At 33.6% G+C, this 23,777-nt stretch overlaps 1 protein-coding gene across 1 annotated transcript in view; it reads left to right on the forward strand.

Moving 5' to 3' along the window:
• Positions 1-23,777, forward strand: part of CSMD3 (CUB and Sushi multiple domains 3) — a 764,662-nt gene that overhangs the window by 152,514 nt on the left and 588,371 nt on the right. Inside the window, exon 4 of the mRNA XM_004679632.2 lies at positions 22,747-22,941. Within this exon, the coding sequence (XP_004679689.1) occupies positions 22,747-22,941 (195 nt within the window). The remainder of the gene's footprint in view (positions 1-22,746; positions 22,942-23,777) is intronic.

Here is a 23,777-nt window from a genome sequence, read left to right on the forward strand (position 1 = left end):
TTCGTAAACTTAAACAGGCTGAACCATCATACTTTAAAAAAAAAAAAAAGTGGCATTAACGACAATCCAAATATCCATCAAGAGAGATATGATAGGATACATTATTTGCTAACATATAAGGCAAACATGGAAAACTGGCATAGATCTTTATATGATAATCTAATGTGATAGGCATCCAAGGTGTATAGTTATTAGGAGGTATTAAGAACTGCTATATATGTGTATGTCTTTGGGTATGACTGTGAAGTCTGAGGATAAGCTTGGAGGAAAGTAAAAATTAGACCACTAATGTGAGATTAAAATGGCGGAGAAGAATATAAAAGAATATCGAGTAGGAGAAGCTAGCAAAAAAAAAAAAAAAAAAAAAAAACTAGGCATAATAAAAGCTTAATAAAATAAAACAAAATTCTGCATGACAAATAGGTAAAATTTAATATGCGCAAAACTGGGATATAAAGAATATGAAAGGAAATGCAGTTTCAGTTTGGAATGGGAGAATACTGGCTTACTTATTTAATCAATTGTAAAAAAGGGAGCAAACATTTTAAAATAAACACAGGCATATTTGGGTATCATTGTAAAATGTTTCTAATTATTACCAAGAAATAAAATCTGTATGTTAGGAAATTTGAAAATTTTGCAGTGTTGATCTTAAAGATTAGCAAACCCTTTCCAGTAAAGAGTCAGGAGTACAGTGATTTCAGGCTTTGGATGCTGTGCAGTTTTTATAATTATTCAACTCTAATTCCTGGTAAAAAGCAGCATTTGCGAATTGATAAATTAAAAAAGTGGGTGTAATTGTAGTATATTAAAACTGCATGTACAGAAAAATGGCAGTGGGTTAAAATTGGCGCAAGGACCATATTGTGCCAAGCTGTGTGCTACACTGAAATGAGAGAATGGGTATCAGTTATTTCTAAACCCAGAGGAGCTGAAATGGTGAGGTCTCTTTCTAAATGGCAATCCTAGTGCAGAAGCTTTCAGAATTCTGCTATTACTTTTCATAATTAATAGTCGCTGAAGTTGGGTTTTTTTGAAGGGAGGAGTGTTTGGAAAAAAAAAATTACAACTTTTATCTTTTTCAAGTAAAACGCTTGTTACTCAAGAATTAAGATGTCTTTCATTGTTGGGCTCCTTCAGCGTGCACATTCTCTTTTCACTGAAAGTTGGCAGTTTTTCTGTTTGTTTACTTTGTGTCAATTTTTTTTTTCAAGATTTATTTATTTGTACCTACAGAACTGGGGTACAGGCCAGAGGCTCAAGCACGGTGAGAGGCTTCACCAGAGACAGAGTGGGGAGCAGAACAGGCAGATCGATGAAGTACATTGCTGAGGGGAGCAGCGGGCGGGTCAGGAGAGGTCTGCCACGCCATGTGGTCTCCTCCGGGGCAGGCGGGAATCGAACTCATGTGGAAGTGGCTTTAGCTTCTTAGTGCTGCGCTTTAACCCACTGCGCCACCAGGGAGGGCCATTCTTTGTGTCAAATTTGTAAAAACAATTAAATTTGGAGAAGGTAAATTAATAGAATCATGTTTCTATGGGTTCAGAAAGAAAACACATTAATTTTATTTTGATAAAAATATGAACAGTATCTTTGGTAAGATTTAAGTTTCTATATGAAATCTCTATATGTGAGTTATATGACATAAGATTTCATAGAGCATAGAGTTCTTACTTAGTCAGTGAAATAGGCCACTAATAAATGGAAATTTCCAGGAAAAAAGCCATAATTTAAATATGTCTACCTATCTATGACAGGCCTAGCAGAGAACAACAAAAACAATAATAAAAGATGAAAAAGTATGAAAGTGCAAAATGAGGTAATTTATAAGAGGTAGAGGAAGGAGGGCAAGTGTTTTTTCAAGAAAGGAAATATTTGCTAGTTGAGTCTCTAATGAATAATAATCTTGTGAATCTAGTCATAAACCCTCTCAATGATTTAACAAATAATGGGCACATGCTTCTATTAAGAGGATAAATGGAAGCTGGCAATTTTTGAGAGAGTGGAGCCCTTAATGTATGTAATGTAAAATTAATTGAGATTTCTAAAAATTGATAAAGCATGAAAGAACAGTTTGTATACATTGTAAGATTATAATTTGACTACCGCTGGGTTGAAAATGTAAAAGAGTTACAAACTTCTAGGGAGCAGGACTAATGAGGATAGATTTGGAAATAGTAATTTTTCATGGTAAGCTTTTCAGTGGTGTTTCATATTCTAGTTATATGATTTTGATAAAAAATACTAACCAAAAAGTAAAAGGTGCATGTTTAAAGAGCATAATAAACATTAAAAAAGCCATTTTAAAAATTCAATTGACAAATACAGGTTTTCCTTGTAATTGGGTCATGAGTGACAATTTATCTTAATGTTACTCCATAAATAGTCCAAAACAAGTAGGTTTTAAAGAAGTTGTACTACCCAGACTATTGCTCAGGTGAAAAATACTGATTTTAAAATCTGATTTAAGTGTACATTCTTCTTTCTCCATTAGTTTAGAGCCCTGTATTCAATCATTGTATTAGTGTAAGTATACCTATCAATTGATAAGTTGCTAAAGCACTGTATGGTTCATGTTACCTTTTGATTAATCCCTACATTTGGCAGCTTGAACTGAAGTTGAATCATTTGACATTAGTCTACCTAGAACATCTAGTTCTGAGAATAATGGAGAAACCAAGCAACCTTTAGGGTTACATATAGTATTACTTTCAGGAGTTTCAATTGGAAATGTTTCAAAATGAAAGGTAACGTCAAAGAAGTTCTTTAGGAAAATCCCATGACAAAGTTCTGCCCTCTCAAGAGGAGTATCATCATCAAAGAGCCCTCTGGTGGCTGAGTTGAGTAATTCAATTCCAATTTGCAAGTGAATAAAAAAAATAGAACTTTATTTTCTAGAAGAGCCTTTTCAGCCACTGGCAACAGTACTTTACAAACGATGTCCTTTATTAAAATTCATTGTTGCTCTCAGAGTTAAGAGAACTATAATTTGAAAGATCTGAGCAAGACTAAAATAACATTTTATCTAATCATTTTCAAGAATTACATAATTAAGCACATGTACAATTAATTTTAATTAAAAACAGCAGCCTTTGTGCAGTGAAAGTTGCTTTATATTAGGCCTGATTTATAGCAACAGAATGGAGATGATGTCAAGTGTTAAGATTTGGCGTGGTTCCAGTAAATTTACAATTTCATGAAAGTGCTTTCAATAGTCATTGTTTTTGCTTTACTTTTCTCCTTTTTGTGGTTCTGTTTGAGTAACAAAATGTGTGACTTATTAGTTGTGGCAATTTGGAATGTAGTCATAGAGTGTTAAATCTATTTTGAAATTTTATTTATAAAATAAAAAAAAAATCCTGTTCAGCTAGGGAGAAAAGTACATAAAAATTTGCATGGTTAAGTTTCTCATTCCTTTTATACAGTTTTAAAAATGCATTTGTAAAATAAACTAATCATGTAATACTTTGATTTATATGATAACATAAGACTAAAGTCTTGTTTTACAAGTCATACAGTTTTTATTTCAAAAAGTCATATGTTGTCTGCTGTTGTCGTTGCCAAAGTTGAAATGCAGGGACACTTTGAAAGCATTAGAACATCATGTAACTGGTGAAACTCCATTTTAAACATTTACAGATTGTGTGAAGAATGTGTAATCTTTTTAAAATGATACATTCCCTCATGATACACAGTAGTTTTCCCACACCATCAAAAATGGAAACTAACAGGCCATCAAACAAAATTCTTTTAGCCCAAGATCAAAATAACATATTCTGGGACACATAAAAGTAGAAAAGATTGGTTGAGTAAGAGCTTAGGTCATAATCTTGAAATTTGATATTTTCTCTTTTCATTAACTTTTGATTATAAACTACAGGAGGATTTTGAGATTTGTAATACATGAAGACAAGCTATGATAAGCCACAGCAACTGTATTTTCAGTGAACGTCACTGCATTTTTGAAATGATACAAACACAATCTCACAAAATGGAGAAAACTGTGAAGTTTTGAAATAGCAAAGATTATTTATCAGCAGTTCTGAAACTTTCCTGTAGCACTGTGACCACATGAAAATATTTCAATCCATAAGTAAGTCTCACATAATATCATCTAGAACAAGATAATATCAAGTTGTTTATAGAAACAATTCTGGGAGAGATGAAATGGCTTTGTAATGCTTCTTATAATCTGATAGTAGACCTTGCTTCCTTGTTAATTTTCTACTTTAACCTAATTAATTCAACTATCCTCTTTGCTTATGTTTGGAGGCCCTAGGACCTAAGGTAGCAGTCCCAGCATCGGAAGCAATAGTTTTAGCTCTAGGTATTTCTTTTATATCCTAACCCCCACTCCAGAAACCGAAACTGCAACTCCCAGCAACACCAAAGGGAGGACTGCTAGGACCAAAGTGCAGAGTTAAGCGGCCATTTTGAGATGTGGGGCTACAAAGGTGGACATGTTGGGCTCTTGCTCCTTGGCCTCATGGCTGGATGCTCTTGATCAGCTTTCAGTGTGCTATTGGGGTTCCAAGTCAGCAGAACTGGTAGGACACACTAGTTAACTTGTATCTCTCTCTTCTCCTAGGCTATTCCTTTTCTTTTCCCCTTGTAAATTAACCCATTATTGACCTTTTTGTATGTGTCTGCAGTGCTGTTGAATCTTAAGTGCACAGGTGAGGACTCACAGAAAGATAGCTCAGTTCATTTTGGGTTACCCTGTAACAGTTGGAGAAATGACGACTAAAAATTTCACTCATTTAAGAATCAAGATCCAGGAAGCCAATTGCTTCATATAAGAGAAACCCCAGAAGACCCATACCAAGATAAATTATAATTGAAAATTCAAATATTGTAGCAGGGTAGCCTAGAGTGGACTGGGTCGCCTGTCTGTGGGGCCTCACCCATGGCGCTCACAATTCAGTTACACTGCAGGTATACACAAAAGGGTCACTAACGGATTTATTTACAAAAGGGGAAAGGAATAGGAAATAACCCAGGGAAAGAGAGCTGGATACAAAGTAAATAGAATACCTACCGATAGGCTGACTGAATACACGAAGTCATGCAGTCGGGAGAGCTGTTTCCCAAGCTAGCCAGAGAAAGCCAGAGATGTAATAATCGCGCCCTATTTATCCCCCCAAAATGTCCCAGAATTAATTCCTGCTAGCTCCGCCCTTGGATCCTTGGTACTGCTGGGAGTTGTAGTTTCCAATCACTGGAGTAGGGGGATATTGTCCAGAAAGCTGGAGTAGGGGGTGGAGTCCATAAGATTCTGCAGAGTTCCTTTAGGACATCCTTCCCCTTAACGATATGAAAGACAAGGAGAATATGTAAAAGGTAACAAAAGTAATAAAACTTATTATATACAAAGGAAACTTCCTCCCCTTCCCCAAAAAAGTTACCATCAGATTTTTTTAGCAGAAACTTTGCAGGTCATGAGGTGGGAGTTATCTGTTTGGTGTGCTGGGAAAAATATCCAACCTTGTCAACTTTACCTGACAAAGTTACGCAGACTTGAGGGAGGATTAGAACTTTTTCTCATGTAAACAAAAACTAGAGAAATTTGCTACATTAAAAAGGCTTACAGAAATGTTACATGGATTTGTTTCAATTGAAAAAGAATACAAGCAAAACATGAAAATGTAAATTTAGTGGTAAAGGAAATATATTGTAAAATTAGTGACTTAATCACTTAAAAGGCTGATATGGAAGTTAAAAGACATACAGAGTATTAAAAATTAGTAAATAGTTAAGGGATACACATAATAAAATATAAAGATGTTACATCAAAAACTGAATAAAATGTAGAACATTAGAATGCAAACATTCTATTTATCGGGTCTTGCTTTAACTCTATCCTCATTTCCACTTAATACTCCTCCCCTTAGTCAGTCTACTCAGACTAAAATCAATTCTTACTATTCTATGAAGTCTCTAGGCATTCTGTGCCTCAAAGGTTTTTGTAAATATAGCTACCTGTTTATGGAATGCTTTCTGCTCAAATATTCATTGCTAGCTTCTTCACTTTTAGTCAGATCTTTTTATGTAAATATCAGCTTTATGTAGCTTCCTGTGGAACTTCTACTTCCCCATTGTACTTCTCATTTCCCTTCCTGGCTTTGTATTTCTCTTTAGCATTTGTTATCTAACAATATGTTAAATTATCATGTGCATTTTCTCCATTATTTACTCACATATTTAACTCACAGTATTCATGAGGATAGGGTTATTTATCGGTCGTTATTATGTTCTCTGTACATGGTAGATGCTTTATAAATAAGTGACAGTTTAATAATAATGAGTGAATTGATAAATAAATGAAAAAAATAGAGCATATAATAAGTCACTTCTCTATGTAACAGGAAAGTGAAATAGTGTTTTTAAAACCTAAAATATAATTTCTTTCAAATCCATGTGAAGTTCTTAGGTTTTAATCAAATTTCAAAAGTTGTCTCACAGAACAAAATGTGATTGGAAAAAGTAGCGGAAAATAATTTTGATACACTCATAAGTTCATGTGATTTGCTTTGATTTTTCAAAAGACAAATTAGGGAAGATTTCTGAGATCTAAGCTATTTTCTTATCTTATTTCTTGTAAGACTTCATTAATAGTTTCATTATGCAGAACTTAGTTATTGCCATTCAGAAATGGTATGGAGATATATACCATTACTGAATTTGCATGCATAAATAAGCATATTATTAATAATCAATGGTAATTAGCACACAATGCACTTCCTCTTAAATTTAATTATATGCTTGATTAAGAGTGTTTGGGTACACTTAATTAAAATATGAAGGTCCAAGTGACACTTAATTCTCACTTATATTAATATTACAACCTTAATAGCTCTAGTTTTCACTCAATCCATGTGTAACTCCTATTAATTTTATTCAGAAGTATGCATGTTTACTGAATAAAGCCTGAAATGTAATTGGGTAGGTTACATAAGAGAAAATTGTCAGTAGGTTGACAGGATGGAGTAAGAGTCTAGTGCAAGTCATTGAATAGTGTGGTAATTGTCAAAATTGGTTTCAATTAGTTTTTCATAGCTCAGGTGGACTTATTTCTATTGTACTATACCATGAGTTATTATAATAAGTAACAAGAGCAGTTAGCATGGTTAATAGGTGTGATTGCTTAAAAAGGTAAAATACATTATAAATGTTAAGATCTCAGTGAAAATAAATGGACTGAATAACAATGTAAATGTTTTGTTGAGAAACCTTTGCTATGTGTTTTGAGTAAAATTAAATCAGATGTATGGAGTTAACTGAATACCCAAAAGTATATAGTTCTTGAGAAAAATTATCTTCAGTACGAAACAAGTGCCCATTAAATGGGTGCTAGAATATGTTGACATCAAGAAGCATATATCATAATTAATATTATCTTGTTAATTTTTGATAATGCCTGTGGTACTAAAGAAGAAACCGGAGTATTAAAAACCTCCTAGACCACATACTAGTAAAGGGGAGAGATAAGAGCCAAGCCTGGTTTATTTGATTGCATCACTGCAGCTTTTTTACTATAGTTCATTTTCTAATTATGAGATAAATTGCAAGAAATCAAATCCACTGGAACAAGCCCACCCCCTTTTGTTTTTTAGTGTACTTTCACATTTGTATATCTATTCCATAGGGACTTGAAATCCTAAGTGATATACAATAATTAGACTTTTCATGTTTCCTTTTTCCAGTTTTTCTTTGAATCAAACTAAACTAAATTAATACTGAGAGTCAAGTCTGACTTAAATGAGGTTTCTAGTTTTAAAGACCTATATAAAATAAAAAGATAAGCCTTGATTATTATCACAAGTCAGTTAAGTGTTTACTTAGTGTATAATGAAAAATGTAGACTGAAAAAGGAAAAAAAAATCAATAATAGATAGCAAAATGATGTATCTTAAGGTATTTGAATAAGTGACCCATGAATATAGTAGGAAAAAATGTTTTGTATGTGAGCAAAGATGCTCACTGTACTCTGAAGTGTTTGGAGAAGCTTTATGGAGAAGTTAGGAATTGATTTGGCTCTCACAAGGTCGGTATGTTTGGATAGATTGAGAAAATAGGAGGGAGAGATTTCAGTGGTATAAACAAACTATTAAGTGGGACTATATAGGACATTTTTGGGGCAGTGACAATCAGGTGCAATTTGAATTAAAAAGGGATCTGAATGGAAAGGATCTCAGTCATCAGATTATGGGACTTTCTTTTGTGGGCTGAGTTAAAAGCTTTTGGGGTGTTCAGAAAGAATTAGCCTCTAATTTCTGAATAGGGAGGATACCCAAATGTTAGGCAGTATGTTTAGATAAACTATAAATGAAAAACTGACTTTTGTGTAGTCATTTTGAGATGAAGTCTGAGATATGTGCACAGTAGAGAAAAATGATTTATTGCCGTGTTTTTACTTGAACAAAGACTTATGAAGCAGGAGAATGGACATCCTGATCATAAATATTGATGATTGTTTATCCAGGATATACGGTCAATAACTGATACTACATAGCCCAAAAAAGTTTAAACTTGTTAATACTAATGCATTCTGCAACTACTTGTCTCATCTTTTCTTCTCATAAAAATCGCACAGATTTTTTCTTTTCTTGACCATATTTTAGGTTTTTACTCAGATTGTATACTCTAACTTGTAAATCTTTAATGCCAGACCGAGGTGTGATTGGCTGTCACTATAATTCTTCAACTATCAATCCCCATTTCATAGAAAAGAAACAAACAATACCACATATTTGAGAATTTCTTGTAGTTCTATTATATGTACCTATGAAACATGGGATTTTGGAACAAGCAGTTGTCATAAAGATTCTAGCTGTTCATTTCATTCCCAGTGTTGCAGTTTTAATATATCATTCACAGTATTTTCTAACTTTCTGTGCAATATACACTGGCCATACTTGTTACCTCTTGCTAGGAATCTTATTCTTGAACTTTAATTTCAAGTGACTTCTTTAATCTCTTGATGTCCAGAGTTTGGTGATTATATGCCAGAGACTCCAGATAAACTTAATGGTAGTTTCAAGGTAGCAGTCCCCTTATTGGGTTCATATTAATCAAGAGGTCTAACTAAGTACCTATTCCTAGAAATTGTGTTAAATCCCTTTTTGCTTTTAAAACGATAGTTTATATTTCTAGCATTGACGAAATATTTGTACTGAAAGTGGGTTAAAATAAATTTGTATTGCTGTTTTGTGGTCAGAAATTATAACATGAAAACATTATGAAATGGTGAGCTGGTGATTTTTCTATGTTATGGCAAATGTGGTGAGGTAATTGCTTATGAGATTATGAAAGCCACACCACTGACCTTTAGCTCCAAAGGGTGTGATTTAAAGGATGTTAAATTTTACATCTGTAGTATTTTAACATCTAGGTGAAGGCTGGAGATACAAGAGTCAAATAATTCAACAGAAAACAGCAGAGTTAATGAATATTCTACAAGGGAGCAGGGGGTAAATTGAGAGATATTGTTTGTACTGGAAGAAGGGTTTCTGGGGCTTTTTCATGGCTGAGAAGTTGGTTTGTGCCAGTTGCTATCTCTTGGGACATTAGCTTTTGATGAATCTTATACACAGGTGATATCCTGCCTGGTACTGTGTTTCCTGTCTCTGCTGTCCTTGGACTTGTCAATAGCTCCCTACTGGTGAGGTGGCCCCAGCAAGGTTCCTATGGCATCTTTGTTGAGGTTCATTTCTTACCTATTTTGTGTTTCCCAGCATTGTTCAACTGAGCAAAGCTGAGTAGACTCACTTCTGTTTTAAATAATACCCCAATACTGTTAATTTCTGGTTGACTTTGACAAGGTTTGGTAAAAAAGACAAGAGCTCAGGTATATTCTGGCCAATTTTCAAGGAGATCTTGAAGGGAATAGAGTCTAAAATGTTGTCAATTTATGGAGACATAGAAGCCATTTGCTTCTGTACATGGGGGATAAGAAGGCTTATTAGTTTCTTATGAAATCTTTTGGTTAAAGGATGGAGAGCAACCCCTCTGCAAAAATCTCATAAAGAATAGTGCATTCCTGCTTAAGCTTATTGCTTCATGTCACTCCAAGGTAGTTCCAGTTAGAATGAGAGTGATGGTAAAGCAGGTGGGAAGTGAGTAGAGAGTATTTACTGGCATATTAAAATAACTGAAAGCAAATAAACCAGTTCCTAATAAGTATGTTCAGGGAATTTTAGCTAAATAAAACCTAAAATTGATCTGCAAATCTTTGTGATAGTCCAGTTCTTACAACAAGCTTGTACTGCCAGATGTAGGACTTAATAAGAACCACACACTACCAAGGGATAGCCTGATCTCTCACATCCACTTAAAATTTTACTACAGAGATTATAATCAAGGACAACTACTCAAAGGAAATGCGAGGTGACAGTAGAAGACACAGGGTAAAGGAACATTTCCCAACAAAAGGGCAAGATCTTCCATGGTAGGGGTAGGAGTGTTAAGTGTGCACACTAAGGGGTATGCTGCAACCCCCAAGTCTGAATGCTCTAAATGTGTTCTTACCTATTAAGAACAAAACTTGTTCTTAATAGGTAAGAAATATAATAGAACAGTGTATATAGAGAAAGGAAAAGGAGAAAAAGATATTGTCTTTCCAATAAAACACCCAAAGTTACCCTTTTGGGTAAATGACAGCCAAACAGGGTTGGCCCTAAACTGGTTGCTGAGGCCCCAAAAGTCACTATAAATCTAAGGTTCATTTTGTCAGGGAATCATAGGAAAGGAGCAGAAGGGGCTAGGCAACTTTGGGTGAAAGGAACAAAAAGTATAAATGAAGTTAAAGGTTGTCATTGTCGGTATCCTTGTGTGTCTCTCACTCATGTCTGTCTTTCATGTTCCTTGATTTCCTAGTGTGTGTCCAAAGCTGCGAAGCAAGCGTGGCTTCTTTCAGATGTCTGCTCTCATGCTCCTCAGTATCCTTCAGCTTTCTTACTGCCCCCCTCTATAAAACCTCCCCGTTTTAGGGAGATCACATTCTTTAATAGGAGGCTCTTCATGATTCCTATCCAACATCTGTTATTTTCTACTGGCTGTGAAATCATCCTATTACTTTTCTTGTCCCCACAAAGATTTTTATTTTGATCATTTTGTTTTTTAGCATGACATTGACACATGAGCATGGAGATTAGACTTCAATAAAAAAAAAAAACTAACCTTGAACTGGATGTATTAGCAGAAAGGATCTGTCAGGTTTAAAGGGAAGGGAGAGAAAGTTTCATTCTGATTCAACACCTTATGGCTTGGAATTCAGTGTTTGTAACAATTCAACATCACCAATTATGCATCTCAGCAAGATAGAAAAACAGAAATCAGGATACCTGATGACCTGAGAACATATCCTGATTCCTCGTTGCCTTCATACATCAAAAAGCTCGTAAAAGGAATGAGTACTACTACTTAACTTACTCCCTTTTAAGTTCTTTGTGTGTGTGTGTGTGTGTGTGTGTGTGTGTGTGGTATTAATGTAGTTTTGACCCTAAATCAGTTAAAATAAGGGCTTTCCAAAGTGTGATCCTAACATTTTGGAAATGTTTCTTTATAGTTGAGACCATTTGTTTTTCATATTGTCATTGATCGCATCTTCATCTTACATCTTCCTTTACTATGCTTGCATTCATATAATTTATTTGATGCATATCTTTGTCTTCCACTAAAGTCCTTTCCATTTCATTTCATGTGATATCCTTTTGTTTGTTTATGTAATACATAATTTTTTAACATTTTCATCTTGTGGAATCAGGTTTATTACTTAATTGCTAGAAGTTAACACTGTGCATGGCATATGTTTCTGAGTTGTGTTTTGAGTTAACAGAAATGAGTCTTACTTTTTGAATATATTTGACACTTACTCTTCAGACATAATTAGTTAATTAATTAATTGCTGGAGTATGGTGGTGTCTCTCATACTGGAGGCCCATAGTCTATGTAATTTTTTATGATGAGCCTGCCACATCTATATAAAGAATTAAGTATCTTTCATACAAAATGTTAGTACAGATATTTGTCCCAATTCTGTCATTAGAAATGGTAACTCCATTCTTCTTCTGTTATTTTGAACCAAACTATCAAGTGATACCCATGCCACATTATTCCTTGTTTTAGAGGTTTAAAATGTAGATAGCTTCTAATATAGCTCCTTTCTTTATCTACTATTCTTGCTTTGTGAATATTCTGTTTGCAACTTCAGTTTATATAATAGTCTTAAACAATTATAAAATCTTCATTTTTTTCCTTTCTATTGATATATTATGAGAAAGTTGTAGTTTACAAAATAAAAATTAAGCATTGTTTTTCATAAGTTCACTTTAGGTGGTAACATTTATTTTACCAAAACAAGCAACTGATTGATATTTGAAAAAAACAATCATTCTTACACAAAGATAAGAATTACATAACTGCTAATCATGGACATTAAGTAGTTTTTTTTTTTCCCCAGTAGATTTGACAGTTAAACTTGATTTAATTCTCAGAATTTATCTATCCTCAAGGCCTTATCATACGTAACAATGATGTTACTGATTTTTTAAAAAATATACTTATTTATTTATGCTTACAGACCTGGGGTACAGGCCAGAGGTATGGTGGGTGAGAGGATTCACCAGAGACAGTGGGGAGCAGAAGAGGCAGATTGACAAAGTACACTGCTGAGGGGCGCTAGCAGGTGGGTGGACTTCCTTGGTGGGGGATCAAACTCATGGTACAGTGGCTTTGGAGAGCTTCCTAATGTGGTCCTTTAACCTATTGAGTCACCAGGGAGATGCCAACTGTTATTGATTTTATACTAAATTTTTTAATGCTTTACATTTTCTTCCCTTAGAAATATAATCAACCTATTCTAAGATTTATATTAACTTAAAAAATGTGGTTACATTGTATAAAAGGCTTCAACTGATTGTGATAGTTGAAACTATTATTCTGCTAGCAAACAAGACAGTGTATGGAAATGGTTTAAAATGCTCTACACTTGAAACATACATATGTGTGGTGCATGGTTATGTATTTATAAATGCAGATATGACATAACAGTATTCACAAAAAATTTGTGGTAATGGGATTTTACCTTCAATGACATAACATACATTGTAATGAATGTGCATATTCCCCTCCTCCATCTATATCAATCTAGTAATTTGTTTTCCTCTTAGGCAGACTAACATACAATGTGTTTGGTGCTCCTATTTCTTCTTCAGTAGCTAATAGTTTATGTGAATTTCCTCAATTATCAAATTAAATTATCAATTTCCTTATTATCATGTGAAATGATAATAAAATTTTGGGTATTCATTTTGATTGTCAGGTTGAACCTTTTTTGAAGATTCAGAATAACTTTTAAAATGACAAGTGTGTCGTAACATTTTCTATGACACAAATGTGAGGAGTGTGACAGGACCATTTGTTTAGGAATTATGCTTATATTTAGGAACTGGCTTATACCAATTAATGCATTTTTATTAAAACAAATTTGGATGACATAACTCATAAAAGATCACATATTGTCAATATGATCCTGTTAATTTTATGACACTGTTTAATCAAGGATAGACTTATACCTCTTCTCTGTTTTATCATTTCCATTCTACTGTTTCATCTATAAACATTTACACTCTTCCACATTCTGTGCAGTGGTCACCTTTTTATTTTTCTATTAGAGTTCATTCAATATTGCAATCCTTTTTTGCTTGTCAATACAAATAATGCTAAGTTCCTGATACACAGATCTGAATTAGAACCTGTGTTCTAAGATGCTTCATAATCTAGTAAGGAAGAAATTGCATAAGTTTATAAATTTCATTTAGTTATTTATATTGATGACATATAAGTCCATGGGAGAGTGATATATTTGGTAACTGAATCAATATATTAAAAGATGCTAGTTCAAAACAGCGTCTCCCAGTGAATTCTCAGAGGAATTCTAGGAATTTTTATACTAAGTGAATTAAAGCGTTCAGTATCTATAATAAAATAAAAATTTGCACTATTAAAGAAGTTGGGAATGTGTTATTTGTTAAGTGTTTTGAAGTCTCAAGGTGAAAGGTAGTAGGTATATCAACATGATGTTATGCTCTCCTAAATTATTTTTAATCATCTGGGAAATAAAACCCTGAGATTAATTTTCTGTAAGAAGTACAAACAATAGATTTTTCTTCCCATAGTAGATATAATTTTGCAGTGTTTAAAAGCATTGTTAATTGATCTCAGCAGGATCATTCTTCATCTATTTGATTGAATAATTACGCAGTTCTGGAGTCATGGTATCCATTATGTTCTCATTGGATTTTCATTCCAATTTTCAAGGTCAGGCCTTCTTCTTGATATTTTGCTAAATATCTTGCCTTTCACATTTATCCAAGTGCTCCTGAAAAATCAGGGGCTTTTTCTTTTTTAGAACCAAAGCTATGATAATATGTTTATTAGTATAAATTACACTTCCTTTTTCTGAAATGATTGGTAGACTTTTATTGAATTTCACCAAGAAAAACATGATGAAAACTTTGTTCTCCTAATCTCCTTTTTATTTTTCAGGACTTCAATTGTATTTTCTTTTTTTTAATTTCTTGGCTTATTTAGATTTTATCAGGTTGTAATGCATCAAAGATAACTTTTTAATAATGTTACCTGATGTGGTTCTTGATAGATCAAACCAATAAATGAAAGGATGAGTGAATCAATGACAATTACAGGGAAACTTTGTGAATTTGGTTATGTAAATCTTATACCAGTATGTCAGATTGTATATAACTTCAAATTCTACAGGGATTACACCTGAGAAAAGAAAGCAAAAGTTTTATAAACACAAAATGAGCAATAATGTAAAATATACATAAATAATAAAAATAATTATGAACAATAAAAGTAGTAAAAATATATCTGCCATATGGTTAAGCAACTCCACTTCTAGTTTTCTATCCAAATAATGTTAAGAATACTAAAGGAATATATGCTCTCTAATGTTCATCGCAGCACTATTTGCAGTAGCCAATTGATAAAAAAGAATTAAGTGCCCAGGGACAGATGAGTGGATAAAGATATGCTGTATATATACAACAGATTACTGCTCAGCTATAAAAATCATGCCATTTCTGACAACATGGATGGAAATTTAAAGAATTATGCTTAGTAAATAATTCAGGATAAAGGCAAATGCAGGATGGTTTTATTCATACATGAAATAGAAGAAAAACGAAGGAACAGATATAACAAATTAACATAAACCCTTTGATTTTGACACAGAATTGAGGCTTCTGGGAAGGAAACGTGGGGTGGAGCGCAAATAGGGGAGATACTCCAACGGATTATGCTACAGGATTATGAGTGCCTTGGTGGTAGGTGTGGTATGGTAACATACATCTGAAGAGTGTGAGCCTATAAATTTATATAGGCTAGAACAGATACAGTGTTGTAGACTCTTACCTCAATACAAAATAATAACATTAATAAAAAAATACAAACTTGAACTTCACTTACGGCTTCTTACATCTCAAGTTTACCTGGACTAAATTATTATTATTAAAAATTAAAGATTATTTATTTGTATATATAGTGTTTGCTTTCTTTTCTCAGGTATAGTCCCCATAGAATTTCCACTACTAATTTACCCATGCATCATCACCATAAACCCTTGTGTTCTTTTAGCCCTGATTTAATCCCTATTATTCCCCTCTCATGAAGACTGATTTATAGTTGTCTATTTTTGTTTTTTCTCTGACCCCTTATATGATTCCCTATATTCTTATAAGTGAAACCATCCACTATTTTTCTTTTAAATTCTGACTTATTTCACTTAGCATAATACCTTATAGCTCCATTCATGTTGCTACAAATGACATTAGTTTAGCTTTTTGATTGCTGCATAGTATTCTATTGTGTGTATATATACTGCAACTTCTTCATCCAGTCATCATTTTTTGGGCCTTAAGATTGTTTCCAAGCCTTACTTATAATTAGTGCTGCAATAAACATAGGGGTTCATGTTTCCTTTTGAGTTAATGTTTTTGTGTTCTTTTGATAAATCCCTAGGAATGGAATTGCTGGATCAAATGGTAACTCCATTTCTACTATTGACAATTTTTTTTAAAGATTTATTTATTTATGCATACAGAACTAGGGTACAGGCCAGAGGTGCAGGGGTGATGAGAGAATTCACCAGAGACAGAGTGGAGAGCAGAACAGGCCGACTGATGAAGTACAATGCTGAGGGGAGCAGCAGGTGCGTCAGGAGAGGTCTGCCGCACCATGTGGATCAGTTCTGGGGCAGGGATCAAACTCCTGCTAAAGTGGCTTTAGCTTCTTAGTGCTGTGCTTTAACCCACTGTGCCACCAGGGAAGGCCCTACTATGGACTAGTTTTTAAGAAATCAGATAGGATCTAGTTAATATTTAATGAAGATGTAACTCTGTCTCTAGTAATTACTTAAAAGACACCTAGTTTAGGTGTCACAAATACAACATTGATTATAGCAATAATAATAAAATTGTAGTGTGGTGAGCTAATAATTTCTGCCATGCATTTTGTATTAAGCAATAAGCTATTTACGCATATTGTTTTATGTTATCAACAGTCCTATAAAGTTGATATTCTCCTATCTAAATAATATGAATATTACTTGGACTAGTCATATTGTAAAATAACTTATTTCAGTTATTCCATTTGATATAATACATTTAATAATGAATTAATATTAAGATTGTACTGTACATATCATATATGATTATGAACGATATCTTCTATGTGAACATTTGCAGTGGATTTCAGCTACTTACTATTATTTTCTTTCGAGGACTTATAGTATCCCCTCAAGAAAACATTCAACATTGAAAATATGTCTTTTTTTCTATTCATAAGCCTATGATTAGATATTCATTAACTGTATGAACCTATCTTTAGTCAACTCTTTTGAAATTTTTTTCCATACAGTTTCATAAACTTCATAATAAACTATGAAGTTTCAAAAATGGTAACTACTATATTTGCTTAAGATTTTTCAATTTTCAGTATAATTTTTAATTCTTTTTTTTTGATCCAGTTGACTATCCCTTTTCAGATCTCAATAAACTTTTCCTGAAATTATTTTATTTCAGACCTCTCTTAATTAAACTTTATACTCATTATTGCCCATATGTTTCTTTTATCCCACTTGCAACATTATGATTGCTATTTTTATAATCATTTATTACTTGGTCAATACCAAGTTATAAAATCTATGTATGTAGAACTGTATCCCAGGCCGTCTCTGGTGGTACATAGGTTAGGACGCACTCTGCAAGCTAGCCCCAGCCGCTTCAGTGTGAGTTCAATTCCCCGCCCTTGAGGTGATCCACCTGGCGCGGCAGACCTCTCAAGTCTCACCTGCTGCTCCTCTCAGCAGTGTACCTCCTTCACGGATCTGCCTGTTCTGCTGCCCGCTCTGTCTCTGGTGAAGCCTCTCACTGCCCCTGCTCCTCTGGCTTGTATCCCAGTTTTATATGAATAAATAAATAAATCTTAAAAAAAAAATGTATCCCAAGAGATTTGCTTGTTGTAAGTGTTTAATAAACACTTGTGAAATGGATATATGCTTTTCAAGGGTAACACCATGTAATTGTGAAATGACACTTTTAGATGTCTAGACTTAAACTATTAGTCTAATATTAGTTGGATGATCATGAAGAGGTAAACTGAGTTTCTGTACATTTTCTCTATAATGGGGTAAATCATATAAGGTGTCTGGTATTTTTTTTTTTAAGATTTCTGTGGGAAAATGGTATGTTCTAGGCCTAAGTTTCCAGAACAGAATATAGCTTAGATGATCTCAGAAATTAAAGGACTTTCTCAAACTATAAACTTTTAGAAGGAAGGGAGACAGTTTTACTTTTTCTGTTACACACCACAGAATAATGTTAATGTTAACCCTATATGATTTGTGATAAATTAATCAGATGTGCCATATACAATTAATTTGTTGTTGTTTCCTTTGGAATAATATAGACAAATGTCACTAAACTGTAACCACTATAACACAATTGCTTTTTGTTAATATTGGATGTTTTGCAAACATTTTTGCCAATTTGCCAATTATTAGTATCCGTGAATGGATAAATAAAACATGAGCTTTTTGACAAGAAACATGATTTTTTTTAAAGATTTATTTTTATTTATGCCTACAGAACTGGGGTACAAGCCAGAGGTGTGGGGGGTGAGAGGATTCACCAATGACAGACCTGGGAACAGAAATGGCATATGTGCTGAAATACACTGCTAAGGGGAGCAGCGGGTGAAACACGAGAGGTGTCCACGCCATGGGAGACACCTCCCTGCCAGAGATTGAACTTGTGCTTCAGTGGCTCTTGCTGGTTTCACAGTGCTGCACGTTAACTCATTGCAGCACCAGGGAGGGCCTAAGAAATAGGTGAATTTTAATTTAACTGCAGAGACATTTTGAATGAAAAGTCTTCAGTGATGTTTTCCAGTAATTTCCTTGATTCACTAAACTGTCCACCCTAATTGTTTTATGTAAAAAAATATAATCTCTTAGTATTGCTTCCAAGAAGAATTTCAAATAAGGCTTCAGTACATAGGAAATTTGTTTATAATATTTTGCTATATGAACTCTATGGTGAAATAATTAAAAAAAAAACTCAGCATAGTCCCATCATATTCTAATATTTGTATTATGGGATATCAAATGGGCATTTATCAGACTCCAAAATTGTTTGAATCACCTGAACCTTTCAATAAAAACCTTTCAATAAATATATTTATTTATTGAACTGTAACCTTTTAATAAAACATACGGTGCCATCTTGGTGAAAGAAGGTAATGTGGTGTATTTGGCAATTCTGATTTTAGATCTAATGTTTTTTGTTTCAGAATATATTGAAGCTTATTGTGGTTTTCTTTCACATAAATTTAATAGATATAATGAAAATTCTTCATTTGTATTATGAAATCTCTACTTTTTTAAAGAATTTTCTAATAGTTAAACAAAATCACAACTTATTTTCAGTGACACATATGTCAATGATCAGTTTATAATCTGCTTTACTAAACATAGTAGTGTGTGTATTTCCTTAAATTCATAATTCTTGAAAACTTGTAGAAACACTGTCTAAAATTTATTCTTAGTTATTTTAAACTATTTAATAAAAAAGTATATTAAATGGTGCAGTGTTATTTTAAAATAAAGACTAAAAAGTGAACGTTCAATCAGAATGTGGTATTTTTTAATAGTAAGTTATATAATTTTTTCAACTAACAACACATCTTTCTTGTCTATGCATCTTGTAATGGACAGAGACAGTTTAATTAAAGGGTTGGGAGAAGACAAAAAATAGAATCCAGGCACATTAGCTATAGAATTGGGATCTATTAAACCTCAAAGTGAAACAGTGTAATAACTATCTTGGTCACTTATCTGTCTGCAGAGAATGACTGACGGGTAGTTGTTGTTACTGATGACGGTCAAAAAAGAAGAGCAATTGAGAGCAGGAATTTCCTAAAAGTGAGAAACAGATACAGTTTTTGAATTTCCCCCCCTTTTGAAACACCTAAAATCCTTGTCTGTTGGGTTAGAAATAATTAACTCACCAGGCTGGAGATGTAGGGTCGATAACTTTAAGATTCCAAAGTCATTCACAGATTCACCTTGTATGTTTTTTTTTTTTTTTTCCATTTTTGTTTTAGGAATTTGACTGTGAAATATTTATGTGTTCATTTAAATTAAAGCAAAATCTGAGTTAAAAAAAAATAAAGCTTTGTTTCTCTTGTATTCCTTGCCTTAACTAACTTTCTGTGAAATAATTTAGAAATTATTTCTAAAATTACGTTTTCACTGATTAAACTCTTTTACTCTTAAATATATAACTTTATGATAATTAAAGTCCTGACCTTAATTATTTTTTAGGGGATGAGAGGGAAAGGGATGGATTGATTCAAAAGCTATGAGTGATAGTTTCACTAAAGTATACCCTTTGTTAAGCCTACAACCAGGAGATTGGATTCTTACTCTTTTTATTAAAACTTACTAATGTATAGCCCACTAATTGGGAAAACATTTTCTCACACAAAAGTAGCGATAAAGGACTGATCACAAAAATATACAGAGAACTGACGAAACTCAACAAAAATAAAGTAAACAACCCCATCAAAAAATGGGCAGTAGAGCTAAAAAGACACTTCTCCAAAGAGGAAATGCAGATGGCCAACAAGCATATGAAAAAATGTTCAACATCACTCATAACAAGGGAGATGCAAATTAAAACCACAATGAGATACCACCTCACCCCAGTGAGAATGGCACATCTTCAAACAACTAGCAACAACAAATGTTGGTGAGGATGTGGAGAAAAAGGAACTCTCCTACACTGCTGGTGGGAATGCAAACTAGTACAACCACTATGGAAAACTGTTTGGAGGTTCCTCAAACTGCTAAACATGGAGCTTCCCTATGACCCAGCAATCCCACTTCTAGGTATCTACCCAAAAGACACAAAAACACTGATTGAAAAAAATACTTGTACCCCCATGTTTATTGCTGCTTTATTTACAATTGGAAAAACATGAAAGCAGCCCAAATGCCCAAAAGTAGATGACTGGATTAGAAAGATGTGGTACATATATACAATGGGATATTACTCAGCAACCAAAAAAGAGAAACACATGTCTTTTGCAGCAACTTGGATGGAGCTGGAAAAGATCATGCTGAGTGAGATAAGCCAGAAAGAGAAAGAAAAATACCGGATGGTTTCACTCATAGCAGGAGTATAATGGACCAGGCGAGAAAATAACAAAAATAATGAACAACCATATACCAGAGACATGTTGTGGGGGTGGAGTGGGGAATGGGATCAAAAACGGGGGGGGGGAAGGGAGGGAAATGCATGGGGTTATGGTGGTGGCACACGGGTGATTTGGTGATGGGAAACCTGTGGGGATTACAATCGAGATGGAAAAAAAAATGTGCAAAATGATGTAAAGAAAAAGTCTAAGTGTTGGCAGAAAATCCTAGTATTATGGTAAAACTAGCTTGTGGGGAAAAAAAAAACTTACTAATGTCACATTTCTTATAGAACATACTTAATTTAAAAGTTTTATTATTGCTCAAAATGCACAGATAATAAATTTAAATTTTACTCAAATGAACTTAGGAATATGCCTTGAAATAGTAAACTGATGCACTAAGTATTATCTTCATTGCTAGTGTTTAAAGTATTTTATAATTATTAGTTTATGGTATATTATTAAGTACTATGAGCTTAAGGAAATTTGCCTGTTGGTAAAAAATATATAAATATTTAATATTTACCTTCATTGTAGGTTGAAAATATAAAATATTTGTTTTAGATTAAAAACACTTCATTTCAAATACATGGTGCTAGTTATGTGATTGTCTCACATCTAATACATTTTCACTGATTAACCTTGCTTGAAATTCATCACACATGTTTTTTCTTTTCACTATCATTGAAAAGTTTATGGAGGAGCCTCCTTGGTGACGCAATGGGTTAAAGTATAGCACCTTGAAGTTAGCAACAGCTGCTTAACTGCGAGTTCAATCCCTGGCCAGCGACGTAATCCACATGGTGTGGCAGACCTCTCCTGACTCGCCTGCTGCTCCCCTGACTTGCCTGCTGCTCCCCTTAGCAGTGTACTTCCTCGATCTGCTCCCCACTCTGTGTCTGGTGAATCATCTCGCCACTCCTGCTCCTCTGGCCTGAATCCCAGTTCTGTATGCATAAATAAATAAATCTTAAAAAAAAAAAGTTTATGGAAAAAAAATTAAGAAACACTACCTAACATCACAAGCCTGTTTGGATAAATTTAAAATTCCATCTATCAATTTCTTATCTATAAATGTCCATCATTTTCATAAAGTCACATCCACATATTATGAAGCATATTATGTTGATATTTAATATTTTCCAATATTTTCAGTATTACAGTGACTTATAATTGCTTGGTTTATTAAAAGTGAATCGTATGGGATTTACTATCAAGGCAGTATGGGAACATACTCCATTTTGCATTGCAGTTCTTTTTAAGCTTTGGATTTTTCATTAACTGCAATTTTTTTTTTAAGATTTATTTATTTGTGCATACAGAACTGGGGTACACGCCAGAGGCTCAGGGGCAGTGAGAGGCTTCACAGAGACAGCGGGGAGCAGAACGGGCAGATCGACGAAGTACATTGCTGAGGGGAGCAGTGGGTGGGTCAGGAGAGGTCTCCCACGCCATGTGGTCACCTCCGGGGCAGGCGCGAATCGAACTCTTGCGGAAGTGGCTTTAGCTTCTCAGTGCTGTGCTTTAACCCACTGCGCCACCAGAGAGGGCCCTAACTATACTTTTAAGTATACAGAATTCCTGTTCTGTTCAGCTTTTCTTTGGATTAAAGCTTATGGTTTAGGGTTAATAGAATCATAAAGGTAATGTGGAGCATATGAAATTTTACTTGATTTTTCAAGTGAAATGTAGCTATTGTTAATCTCAGTTTAATTATTTGTAAAAGGTGAATAACACTGATTTTAAAAATTTCTGAAAATAATTTAGTGCTATAAATAGCTAAATTTTCCTAGCATGAAGAACACCATTTAGTTTCTTCTCCATATTTATGTTACAATTTTTGAAATAGAAGACATTTCCTTTTTTTAGTGACCCTTCAAAGGAAAAGGCTTCCATATCTATGTATAATTTTATAAATCTAAAACAGTCAAATAGCTATAAACACTGTTTTTCCCTCCTTTTCTATAGAATTGCAGAGTAGTTCTTGTGGAAATCCCGGGGTCCCACCTAAAGGAGTATTGTATGGCACAAGGTTCGACGTTGGGGACAAGATCCGCTATAGCTGTGTAACTGGATATATCCTTGATGGCCACCCTCAGCTCACCTGTATAGCCAACTCAGTAAATACAGCCTCATGGGATTTTCCTGTTCCCATCTGTAGAGGTAAAGAAAAATTATTTCTTATTTTTGTGGTGACAAATAATTTGGCACAATGAAAGCATTTTAAAAAGTAAGAATTACAATGAGTGTAAAGCTGCAAAACATGTATCTCACTTAGTGCTTGCTCTTTTTATAAAATTTTGACCTCAAAAACGTGTATATAGATACATACACATGCCTGTGTCTATAAAGATGTTTATATATATATATGTGCATATATGTATGTATATATGCATATATACATGTTTATGTATATATATACACACACACAACATAAAAATTTTAGAAAAAATGTTTGCTAAGATGTGAAATGAGATAGTAAAATAAACCTAACTGTATAATTTTGTATTTGTCTTCATTTTTATATTGGAATAGCATTGAGTTTACATTACTCAGAAGTTTAATTTGGTTATAAATGTTAAAATTTCTTTTCAGTTTAAACTATTAAATGGATCTATGAACCTTAAAAATTTCTGGTAGTGTACTGGCATGAGAATTTGTGAATTTAAGAATGCCATATAGTTTATCATTGATACTTACAAAGTTTATTTGAATAATGGGAAATATTAGTGTACTAATATGAATAAAGACTCAAGGGAAATAGAACATGTTAAGCATTAGCTGAATTTATGAATACCTGGAACACTGAAATTTTGGGTATTTTCTTTCCTGTCTTTCTTTTTATGAAACAAAAGATAACGCTTTGTGTCTCTTATCTTTTGATATGTGTTGCTTTAATTTCTGTGTGAATGGGAAATGGGAATGACTTAATGCACATATAAATTACTTTGTAACCCCCCCCCATTAAATCAGGTACTATTTGTTCTCTGCCTTCTTGA

This window comes from Condylura cristata, unplaced genomic scaffold (assembly GCF_000260355.1).
Source record: "Condylura cristata isolate star-nosed mole 26May11 unplaced genomic scaffold, ConCri1.0 scaffold00009, whole genome shotgun sequence".
Lineage (NCBI taxonomy): Eukaryota > Metazoa > Chordata > Mammalia > Eulipotyphla > Talpidae > Condylura > Condylura cristata.